The sequence below is a fragment of the Myotis daubentonii genome, chromosome 13 (genome assembly GCF_963259705.1).
Source record: "Myotis daubentonii chromosome 13, mMyoDau2.1, whole genome shotgun sequence".
In the NCBI taxonomy this organism is placed as follows: domain Eukaryota; kingdom Metazoa; phylum Chordata; class Mammalia; order Chiroptera; family Vespertilionidae; genus Myotis; species Myotis daubentonii.
Window position 1 is genome coordinate 23,170,338 of NC_081852.1, and position 12,386 is coordinate 23,182,723.

Sequence of the window (12,386 nt, forward strand, 5' to 3'; positions counted from 1 at the left end):
TGAGGTTTCTCCTGCACAATGTGCACTGCCTACATTAAACAAACTCTCTGTTCTTCTCTTAGTAATCTTTTTGTTCAACAGTCCCAGCCAAAAATCTAAGATGGGTAGAAGTAAAGTTCTGCCTCCCCTACACTATATCACCTTTAACAGGTTTTTTTAACCTCTCTGCATCTTGGTTTCATCTGTGACATAAGGAATACCACCGCCCAACTCAAAGGTGGCATGGAACTTTAGAGCACCTGGGAGTGGTTGGCACAATAGCTACTTTTTTAAGTAATTACTAACAGAGTTAGAAAAAGCCAAAGGCATACATTTAAAATGATAAACATTGGCTTTATTATTTTACATACTGAAGATTATCTAGTAATGGGTGATAATCTGCTTATTTTCTTGGGGGCTATAAGGACTCTAGAATCCCACAGGAATTAATGCTCACCTATATTTCACCTTATGTTCAGCAAGAATAAAAAAGATTTACAGAGATGAACTATTATAACCGAATACAATAAAAATTTACAAATTCAGAAATAGAGAAGATATACATGCCTTCTAAATTCTAAATTTTAACAGTAAAAAAATTAAACCTTATTTCAGACTACAAAGTACTATTATAGTCTTCTCAGTATATATACAAAGATGATCTTAAAAACCATCATTAAAGAAAATCATTTTAAGAATTCACAAAGATTCTTATACTACATAAATACTTTCAAACAAAACTGTCATGAACACTACTGTTTGCACTACCTATAACACAAAAGAAACAAGTGAAAAGTGTTACCTTTGACTGGTGCACCATCCATTATTTCATATTTAGCAATTGTTTCTGTTTCTGTTGTGGTACTGGGCCCTAGTGCAATAATGTAAATGATATTAAATATTTCCATAATATAATTTCCAGTTCTTCTCATTTTCCTACTACATTATTTTAGTACTAATTTATCTTTCTATTTTGTGAAAATGTTGACCATTCTTTTTTTTTTAAATTGATTTCAGAGAAGGAGAGGAAGGGAGGGGGAGAGAGAGAGACAGAAACAATGATAAGAGAGAGTCATTGATCGGCAGCCTCCTGCACACACTACACTAGGGATCGAGCCCACAACCCGGGACATGTGCCCTGACCAGGAATCAAACCATGACTTCCTGGTTCATAAGTTGACGCTCAACCACTGAGCCACACCAGCCAGGCTTGACCATTCTTTTCTATTTCCTGCTCTACATGTAACATACTTACCACTCAACTGAATGTTTCACTCCCTTCTTCCTTAAGATAATATACAGTGCAAGAATCTTCTTCACAGAGTTCCTTCTATAGGTTCCAAAACCTGATAAATTGGAAACTAGCAACCCACATCGGAACTAACCATTGACTTGCTAGTTTTCTCTGCAACACCCAAACTGTCTTTCCCTTGCAGTTAAAGTTAACTTTAACATAAACAAAATATACTGAATACCTGATTGACATATAGTTCTTTTATGTTTTGAAATTATATGGGGGTTTTTATTGTTTAGAAAGAGAGGAAGGGAGAGGGATAGAAACATCAATGATGAGAATCATCAATCGGCTGCCTCTTACATGACCCCCAGCACGTTCCCCAACAGGGGATTGAGCCCACAACCTGCAACCCAGGCACATAGCCTGACAGGAATCAAACCCGGGATCGAACCTTGACCTCCTGGCTCATAGGTCGACCCTCAACCACTGAGCCACACATGCAAAGACTAAAGTCTGTTCTGGATTATGACTATAGATTATTTTTTATTTAAAATTTTCTAGAAACAAACAATTTTTATACTCAGAAAAAAATGTTTCAGTAAACAGTTTTTAAAACAACAAATGGGCCGAAACCGGTTTGGCTCAGTGGCTAGAGCGTCGGCTTGCGGACTGAAAGGTCCCAGGTTCGATTCCGGTCAAGGGCATGTACCTGGGTTGCGGGCACATCCCCAGTAGGAGATGTGCAGGAGGCAGCTGATCAATGTTTCTCTCTCATCGATGTTTCTAACTCTCTATCTCTCTCCCTTCCTCTCTGTAAAAAATCAATAAAATATATTAAAAAACAAACAAACAAAAAAAAACAACAAATGGGAACCTGAAGTTTGGTTTTAATGTCTTTAAATCACTAACTTTTATTAGCAAGTGAAACATAGAGATTAAGAAATCATAAATGTTTATCATTATGATTACCAATTATACATTCTTAAAAAGTGTTACCTAAAATCATTTTCAGCCAAAAAACCAACAGAGCTATAGGGGACAAACTAAATCTGTATACTAAACAAAATTAAAAAGCAGCTTATGAACCAATAAATGATTTGGGGACAACTGGTCAGCCAGCTGGAAAAAGTAAAGTTGGATCCATACTTCATATCTTACATCAAGATAAATTCCAAATGATTTAAAAATTTAAACAAAACCCCTAAACTATAATGTATTATTTTAGTAAAATCAAGCTAAGAAAATTATTCTTAGAACCTCAATGTGAAAAAGGACGAACTGTCACAAAACCCAGAGTCCATAAGAAGAAAAACTAATTAACTAAATAAATATCAAGAACTTCTACATGGCATAAAGCACCATAGCAAGACAATCTGGGGAAATTTTTTTTTTCTGCCCTTAACAGAAAAAGATACTGATTTCCCTAATATATAGTTTCTATAAATACGAAAAGACTAGTAATCCAATGGAGATGGGGCAAAGGATATGGATAGGCAGTTTATAGAAGAAATACAAAAGGCTTTTATACACATAAAAAGAGGCTCACCCTCACCCAGAATGAGAAAGTTAAATTCAAATAACAGTGGAAAACTTCTTCCCCCTAGCCATCAGATCAGCTAAAAATGTTATAACCTTGTGCTGGTGAGAATAGAGGAAAAGGAGCCACTCTCTATATTCATTGCTGGTAGATGCAAATTGTTACAAACCCTAAAGAGGACAAACTGGTATTGTGTATCAAAATTAAAAATGAATATAATCTTTGAAATAGCAATCCCACTTCTAAGATTTAATCTTACACACACATATACACACCCAGGCAAAATGACATTATTAACTGAAGCACTTTTTGTAATAACAAGACTGGAAACCACCTGTATGCATACCAATAGCAGAGTGGTTAAATACTAGTACATACATCGAATGGAATACTATAAAAAAAGATGAAGTGTTCTTATGTATTGATATGAAAGATCTCAAAGATACATTACTAAGTGAAAAAGCAAGTCTGTACTATATGTAACCATTTAACTGAAAAGGGGGGCTATAATACAGAGGAACTTACATATATATGCATAAATAGAAGGAATTATTTATGTAATTAAGTTTTATTTTTCAAAACTCGCACCTGGTGAGACGGACCTGTTGTTCATGCATCTTTACCAGCAGCTGGGACATCCCCACCTTTGGTGTTTCTGGTGTAACTACTTGAGCTGTGATTTGAAACTAGTTCATTGTGCTATTGATTTTTATAAAGAGGAGAGGGCGGAGGGAGAGAAGGAAGAGAGGGAGGAGGGGAGGGGGGAGGGAAGGAGGAGGGGAGGGGAGGGAGGGAGGAAGGGAGGGGATTGAGACACCTATTTGCTGTTCTACTTATTTATGCATTCATTGATTGCTTTTTGTATGTGCCCTGACGGGACATCGAACCTGCAACCTTTGCTTATTGGGATGATGCTCTGAGTGCCTGGCCAGGGCAGGAAACTAGCTTAGTAAGTCCTTTACTAAGGAGCTCCTTAAGGGCTGCCCTGGCCAAGGAACCCTGGATCTTCAGTCTTTTAAGAGATAACAGTGGGCTTATAAGCTTATAGTGGGAACTTCCTTACAGAGTTGGTCTATGTTGCTTTGTCAAACAAGACTAGATTATTGAGCTTGGCCCGAACTTTGCCTTTGGACCATTTCTTTTGGCCTTGCCCCCAGATTTGTCTTTCTTGGCCAACTCTCTAGCACCTTTCTTCTTCTTCTTGTCCTTGGGCTGCATAGCAAAACCAGAAGAGCAGCTGCTACCACGGCTGCTACGATAAAATGCTGGGCAAAAAGGAAGTCTAGAAGGATTTAAAAACTTATAAATGTATTACCTATGAGCAGCTGAGGAACAAAAATAAGACATTTTTTACTGTAGTGTCTTATACTTTATTTTTGAACCATGTGAATTTGTTTTTAGTTACCTGCAGCCAACCATGGTCCAAAAATATTAAATGGACAATTCCAGAAATAAACAATTCATGTTTTCAATTGCTCCCTGTTCTGAGTAACATGATGAAATCTAGTGCAGTCCCACTCCATCTGCCCGAGACACGAATCATTCTTTTGTCCACTGTATCCACGCTATGTAAGCTGCCTGTTCGGCACTTGGTACACACACACACACACACACAGGAGTGCTTGGTGTTGCAGTGCTTGTATTCAAGTAACCCTTACAGCACCTAACACTGTGTCACCACGCCTACAACACTCAGCTCACTTCATCCCATCACACAGGCACTGCAGCATCTCACATGATCACAGGAAAGGTAAATACAGTCCAGTAAGACATTCTGAGACACATTCACGTAGCTTTATTATACAGTACTAGTATAATGTCATAATTGTTCTTTATCGTTCATCTCTTACTATGCCTAACTTAGAAATTAAACTTTACCATAAGTCTGTACACACAGAAAAAAGCAAGGTGTATATAGGGCTCAGCACTATCTGTAGTTTCAGGCATCCACTTTGGTCTTCAAATGTATCCCCTAGCCCAGTGATGGCAAACCTTTTGAGCTCGGCGTGTCAGCATTTTGAAAAACCCTAACTTAACTCTGGTGCCGTGTCAGAAATTTTTTTGATATTTGCAACCATAGTAAAACAAAGACTTATATTTTTGATATTTATTTTATATATTTAAATGCCATTTAACAAAGAAAAATCAACCAAAAAAATGAGTTCGCATGTCACCTCTGACACACGTGTCATAGATTTGCCATCACTGCCCTAGCCACTGGCCAGTGTTGGTCACTGGTTAGAGCATCGACTCTTGCACCAAAGGAGTGTGGTGGGTTCAATTCCCGGTCAAGGGTACATGCCTGGGTTGCTGGTTCAATCCCCAGCCCCAGCGGGGGTATGTTCGGGAGGCAACCAATCAATTTGTCTCTCTCCCACTGATGTCTCTTTCTCTCTCCCTCTCTTTCCCCCCTCCCTCCTTTCCACTCTCTCTAAAAATCAATGGAAAATATCCTCAGGCAAGGATTAACAATAATTAACAGTTAATTAATTAGTTAAAATGTATCCCCCATGGATAAGGGGGTACTGTATTCAAAAATCAAATTTTAGCCGAAACCGGTTTGGCTCAGTGGATAGAGCGTCAGCCTGCGGACTGAGGGGTCCCGGGTTCAATTCCGGTCAAGGGCATGTACCTGGGTTGCGGGCACATCCCCAGTGGGAAGTGTGCAGGAGGCAGCTGATTGATGTTTCTCTCTCATCAATGTTTCTAACACTCTATCTCTCTCCCTTCCTCTCTGTAAAAAATCAATAAAATATATTTTAAAAAAAAATCAAATTTTAAAAAAACATAAACGGCTGAAACCGGTTTGGCTCAGTGGATAGAGCGTCGGCCTGCGGACTGAAAGGTCCCAGGTTCGATTCCGGTCAAGGGCATGTACCTGGGTTGCGGGCACATCCCCAATAGGAGATGTGCAGGAGGCGGCTGATCGATGTTTCTCTCTCATCGATGTTTCTAACTCTTTCTATCTCTCTCCCTTCCTCTCTGTAAAAAATCAATAAAATATATATTTAAAAAAAAACATAAACGACTTACTGCCAGCAATATTAAGTATCAAAGTTAATATCTAATATAAATTTTATGTTCAAATAATATTTTAAGATTTTAAAATTTCAACTAAACAGAAATTTTCATTCAAATACTCTTTCAACTTACCAATTCCTGTGATCTCTTTTTTGATCAGTTGTAACTCCATGTGTTGGATTTTTATTCTTACTAATAAGAAGTAAATTTTTCCAACAATCACATCCTTTAAATGATACCTTTGGAGAAAGAATATATCTCACTTATACCAAATATTTAAAAAACAAAGAAAAAGAGTAAAATTAGTCCTAAAGGCTTTATTAGACATCTTTAGATTAATAGCTATGTAAGAATACCATTTTGACTATTCATATTGTTCAATGTTCCTCTTTTTCAAAAAGTATTAATCATTTTACAGTGCACGCTGCTTAATGATGGGCAGATGTCCTAAGAAATGCATCGTTAGGGGATTCTGTTGTGCAAACATCAGAGGGTGCACTACACAAACCTAGATGGTGTAGCCTACTACACACTGAGGTTTATGGTATCCCACTGTTGTATATGAGGTGTGTTGCTGGCCGAAATGTTGTTATGCAGCACATAACTGTACTATAAAAATAAGAAGTCAAATGTACTTGACTTCAATACATCTCAAAAGGAAGAATTAACCTGATTATTGTTCCTTACCCAGAGGTTAACTTAGTTTCCAAAGAACTTAAGCATGGAAAACCTTTTCTTATTTTATTTTTTTTATTGATTTCAGAGAGGCAGAGGAAGAGAGAGAAACATCAATGAGAGAGAATCATTGATAAGCTGCCTCCTGCACGCCCCCTACTGGGGTTCGAGCCAGCAACCCCGGGTATGTGCCCTTGACCAGAATTGAACCTGGGACCCTACAATCCACAGGCCAACGCTCTATCCATTAAGCAAAACCAGCCAGGGCGATACATAATTTTTATGGGTAAAATTTTATGTCTGGAATACCCCCCTATATAATCTAATGGGAGTGTGGGACTGAATACAGACAAAACAAATCTGAATAGTTGGAGCTGGCAATGGGTACATGAGGATTCATTATACTGTTCAGATACTTTGGTATGTGTTTGAAAATTTCCATCATAAATTGCAACGGGAAGGCCGGGGAGGGTTGGGGGGCAGGAGGGAGGGGGGTAAGAGATCAACCGAAGGACTTGTATGCATGCATATAAGCATAACCAATGGACATAAGACACTGGGGGTAGAGGAGGCCAGGGGATTGTCAAGGGCGGGGAAAAAAAGGAGACATATGTAATACTCTTTGTAATACTTTAAGCAATAAAACAATAAAAAAAAAATTTCCATCATAAAGCTTAAAACAGCATTAATCTATAAGTGCCCAGCCCTAGCCGGTTTGGCTCAGTGGATAGAGCGTCAGCCTGCAGACTCAAGGGTCCTGAGTTCGATTCTGATCAAGGGCACATGCCCAGCTTGAGGGCTTAATCCCTAGTAAGCATCAATGATTCTCATCATTGATGTTTCTATTTCTCCCTCTCCCTTCCTCTCTGAAATCAATAAAAATATATATATTTTTAAAAAGAGCCCATTTCAATAAAAATACAACATGTATAAACATATGCACCTCTCCCTTCTACATGGAAAAATATGAGAATATATTGTGGTTAAATGGTAAAAGTGAAAATTGTGATATTTTTATTTCCTTTGACTTTCCCACATTATCAAAATTTTCAATGAAAATATTTATTGTTTATGTTGTCAAAAAAATGTATTTTTGTTTAGTTTTAAAAAGATGACCAGGCTAAAGTGATGTCAGACCAGTAAAATAAATTTTTAGAATAAGGTTTAGCTGCCTTCTGAGATCGTAAAATGCTCTATAAAAAATGACCAAATGGAAATTTATTAGGACTAGAATATGAAAGACACTTGCACTGAGTCAGAAGCCAGAACAAACTCCTACTAAAGTTTATTTCAGCTCAGAGTTTCTGTTGGTCTGTTAACAGCAGATTAATGTCAATTCTACCCTCATTTTGACCAATTTACAAAAACCTGAAAAGCTTACTTCTTAATCTTCCCTGAACATTTAAGCTATCTGTTTGTGAAAGGTACTTACTTTGATTTATTATATTCAAATTCTATGTGTAAACAATCTTCAATGCCCACTTCCATCTTAATAGAGTTGTTAACATCAGGGTAGGTAGCAAGCTGGTGAACAATAAGATCATATTCTTTTACCAAGTCTGTCAGTCTTCTTACTATTGTCACTTTAAGAAAATACCTATAAAGTTAATAGAAGAGTTAAGTTAAATCTCCTATGATAAGTTTCAGTGTTTTAAAAAAACAAACATGAACTGTTTACTCAGCTTTCTCCTTGCTAGAACTCTTTGGGATCAACTTCATTGATTTCATGAAAGAGTTCTAATTTTTAAATAAATGCCCCCACCATGAAAAAAAAAAAACACATAACAGTTCAATTTTAAGACCAGTGTACATACTTTTTAGATAAATTTGAGAGCTAGCATCAAGCCCACTGGGGGAAATCTCTCTAGACCACTCCTTGATCATATAGTAAATGAGATCTGTTGGGAAACTAATGTATTTAGAGGGTAATCCATTTACACAACAAATAAAGCACCTAAGGAACAATTCATACAAAGGAATCATGTGACTAAAACTTCTCATAATGGGGTTCTCTAAATCTATAATGATAGAAGGATCTTATTATCTCAGATCAGCATTAGCCACAAAAAACAAACTATTTGACAAAATTCCTAAAAACCTTGTCTTCCAGTCCAGAATTATAACAGAAGTTCTATTAAGACATTCAGCAGCAACCATTATTCTGTAGTTTTGACTCTATCTCCAGTTTCTAAAACACCTAATTCATACCTCAAGCGGACATTGGCACCGATGTAAGATTCATATGGCTTTTCAACTTGCATAAATTCAAAATCATAACTTCTGCTTTGGGTCAATTCTCCAGGTAAGGCTAGTTCTTTCACTAGGTTTACAAATTCATGAGTATTACTCTTGTCATTGAAAAGTTCTAAGAAATTTTAAAAAGCAAAAAGACCAATTATATTTAATATCATTTCATTAAAACCCACACTTCTACCTCCAAAGAAAGTAAAAATAAATTCATTCCTTTAATGTAGTGAGGGTTTGCCCAATATGAAGCTAATTTAAGACACATTTCCAGCAATTATTTGAACTTCCTCCCTTCAAGGCAAAAAGTGTTTTATTCCTTTGCTTTGTTAGGCAAATTGATAAAACTAAAATCAACTATCAGTTAATTACTATAATTTACTCAATATAATCTCATCTAGAATAGATAATGTGAATAAGCACCCATCCATTCCAATTTTGATACTTTAAAAAGATACAATAAAACTTAGATTTAAAATGTAGCTATGTATACAGTATTATAAAGACCTATTTCCTCTTTCCTGAATCTGCAGCACCAAAAATTTATACAGTTATACTGCTAAATCAAGAATGTCTCTAAAATACATGTATGGAAATGTACACAAGTTGATCTAGGTCAATAAGAAACTACATCTTGCCCTAACTGGTTTGGCTCAATGGATAGAGCGTCGGCCTGCAGACCCAAGGGTCCCAGGTTCGATTCCGGTCAAGGACATGTACCTTGGTTGCAGGCACATACCCAGTAAGGAGTGTGCAGGAGGCAGCTGATCGATGTTTCTCTCTCATCAGTGTTTCTAACTCTCTATCCCTCTCCCTTCCTCTCTGTAAAAAATCAATAAAATATATTAAAAAAAAAAAAGAAAGAAACTACATCTTTCCTTTTCACACCGAATTTTCTGTTGACAGATGAGTGGCTACAGGCACACACTAGCTTAGTAAGACAAATGGCATGGGTAATTAGAAAGTGATGGGTGAAGGTGACATATCATTGTGAGGAAAGCTGGTGAAAAAAATTGAAGCAGATGGAAATTTCAATGAGTCAAATAATTTACCTGAATTATTTTTCAAGGCTGGTAGCTTACATAGCTCCTTTCATGTTTAGTAATTAATTTTAACAATAAAAGCAGGATGAGTCAAACAATTCAAAGAAATATGATTTAATGTTTATAAAATAATTCCTTTTATTATACAAAATCAATTCCTTCTACAAAGCTAAATTCTAATTCAATTATTTAAATGCTAAATCCAATCCTCTTCAAACTCAGTTATCAAAGAAAAAAAGTAATACTATTTTACAACTCACCAATTTGACCTACAAATTCAATTCTAATTCCTTGATGTTCTAGCCTCTTTCCAGGTTGCTTAAAGGCTAGGTTTACCTGCCAAAACATGAAATTGTAAGAGATGTTAATCCTTTGAGTGGGCCTACCAGTTGATTCCTTCCAGATGAAAGCAATGTGTAAAATTTCAGGTATTTATTTCTGAAGTTTGAGACACCACCAAATACCTAAATCATGATGACTACAGAACATATCACTTTCAGCTTTTTGTAACCAAGATTATCTTGTTATAATTCCTAACCTTAAAAGCAATGCTTACTGTTCTGTGTGTGCTACTCATCCTAAAAACATAATGTCTAAAGATTTAAATTTTGAATATGATTTATTTTACATACTTATGAGGTAAAATATATAATCTCAAAATCCCTGAATTCATATCTGCCAATGAAAATCTTAATTTTTTTTCACAATTAAAACACATTTTTAAAAGTTTTATTATTTGCTATATATCACTAGCCTAAGTTCATACCAACACATGCCCAATTCTGACACAGGTTAGTTATAGTTACACCTTTCATTCTATTAAAAATCTTAATTTTATAAAATTTTAATTTGACAAAATATCTGTAAAGTACACGCATATTAAAATAAAATTCAAAATGTTTAAGGATTAGCTAATAAAAACAACATATCCTTTACTATAGAAAATATTGGTAATGTGACTTTTAAATGCTTTTCTCTCAACAATGCTTCTCAAAAAATAATTGAAATCGAGGACCAATAAAAAAAAAGATGTCCAATTACTTATCATAAACTATATAAATTAACCGCTCTTCTGTATCTTTCATATTTGTAACCAGGATGAGTTAGGTACTTGCCTTCCAAATTAATATCTTAGAAAAAGAATAATTAAATTGTGGTACATCATATAGTGGAATATTATTAAAGTTTAAAAATAATATGGTCAAAGAATTTTTAATGATGTGGGAAGATGTGCATGATATGTTACATGAAGAAAGCATGGTCAAACTGTATACAATTATAATCCCAATTATATTTTTTAAAACTACAGAAAACAAATTCTCTTAAAAGCAGCTACTTTTGGATTATGAGTAATTTTGTTTTCTTCTTGTTAGTTCTCAAGGGTCTTTTCCCGTGTGTGTGTGTGTGTGTGTGTGTGTGTGTGTGTATGTATCTATGTATACTAGTGTGTATATATATATATATATATATACACACACATACACACATACATACATAATAGGCAAATAATACTTTCAAAATCAGAAAAATACTTATTAAAAAATCACAGAATGGTAGTACTTAAAGATGCTTCACATACACTACTAACAAGTTAAATTTTAGGTTTGAATCACAAATAAAACAAGCATAACTCCCAGCTGTTTCATATGCCAAGCAGTCATTAGAGCTATTCTCTAATTTGCACTAATAAAACACATAGAAAACAGTATACGTTAAACAATGTCTACTTGGCAACAATTCATAATGTCTTTGTTTGAACATGGCTGTATCTGATATTTTAAAATTTACAGTTCTTCAAAAAACACTTTGAAACCACATTAAGGTAGAAATGCAAATGTTTCATTTTCCCACCAAACTGCCTAACCTCTGAAATTTTCCTTGATTCCCACTGATGTTAAAATATAGTTGACTAGAGGTCCAATGCATGAAATTCGTGCACTGAGGCAGGGGGAGGCCTCAGCCCAGTCTGCGCCCTCTCCCAGTCCGGGACCCCTGGGGGGATGTCCACCTGCCGGATGTCCTGGCAGTCAGACATTCCTCTCGCAGTCCGGGGCTCTCCCAGTCCAGGACCCCTTGCTCCTTACAGCCCACCTGCAGTGCAGGCAGTGGAGGCAGGCGAGGCTCCCACCACTGCCACTGCGCTCGCCAGCCATGAGCCTGGCTTCTGGTTTAGCGGTGCTCCTGTGGGAGGCCACTGACCACCAGGGGGCAGCTCCAGCATTGAGCGTCTGCCTCCTGGTGGTCAGTGCACATCATAGAAACCAGTCATTCCGGCGTTTGGTCGATTTGCATATTATGCTTTTATTATATAGGATTTTAAGCCTAATTCAAGCTACTGAGGAATCTGAAGAATCCCAGAATAGGAAGGCATAATTATGTATACTGCTTTAAAAGCTATTCTGCAATGGAGCATAGAAAAATAAGTGAAATTATCATGGTGAACTGGGTTAAAGAATTTTAACACCAACTCAGTGATACTTTTGTAACGTTTATTATAATTTCAAACTGACAGAAAAGTTGCAAGAACAGCACCAGGAAATCTCACATAACCTTTACTCAGACCCATCAGATGTGGTTATATTTGGTCCCATATGCTTTATCATCTTCCCTATGTGTACACATATGCATGCATACATACATACTTTTCTTT

General features: G+C 36.3%; 1 protein-coding gene across 3 annotated transcripts in view; it reads right to left on the reverse strand.

The window, feature by feature from the left end:
• VPS26A (VPS26 retromer complex component A) overlaps nt 1-12,386 on the reverse strand; it is a 36,960-nt gene that overhangs the window by 6,032 nt on the left and 18,542 nt on the right. For 2 of the 3 annotated variants that reach the window (XM_059662512.1, XM_059662515.1), the window contains exons 3-7: nt 9,997-10,072; nt 8,658-8,814; nt 7,882-8,046; nt 5,907-6,013; nt 782-850 (exon numbers count right to left, since the gene is read on the reverse strand). In XM_059662512.1, coding sequence (XP_059518495.1) covers nt 782-850; nt 5,907-6,013; nt 7,882-8,046; nt 8,658-8,814; nt 9,997-10,072 — 574 coding nt within the window. The remainder of the gene's footprint in view (nt 1-781; nt 851-5,906; nt 6,014-7,881; nt 8,047-8,657; nt 8,815-9,996; nt 10,073-12,386) is intronic. The other variant, XM_059662514.1, reaches the window with a different exon arrangement.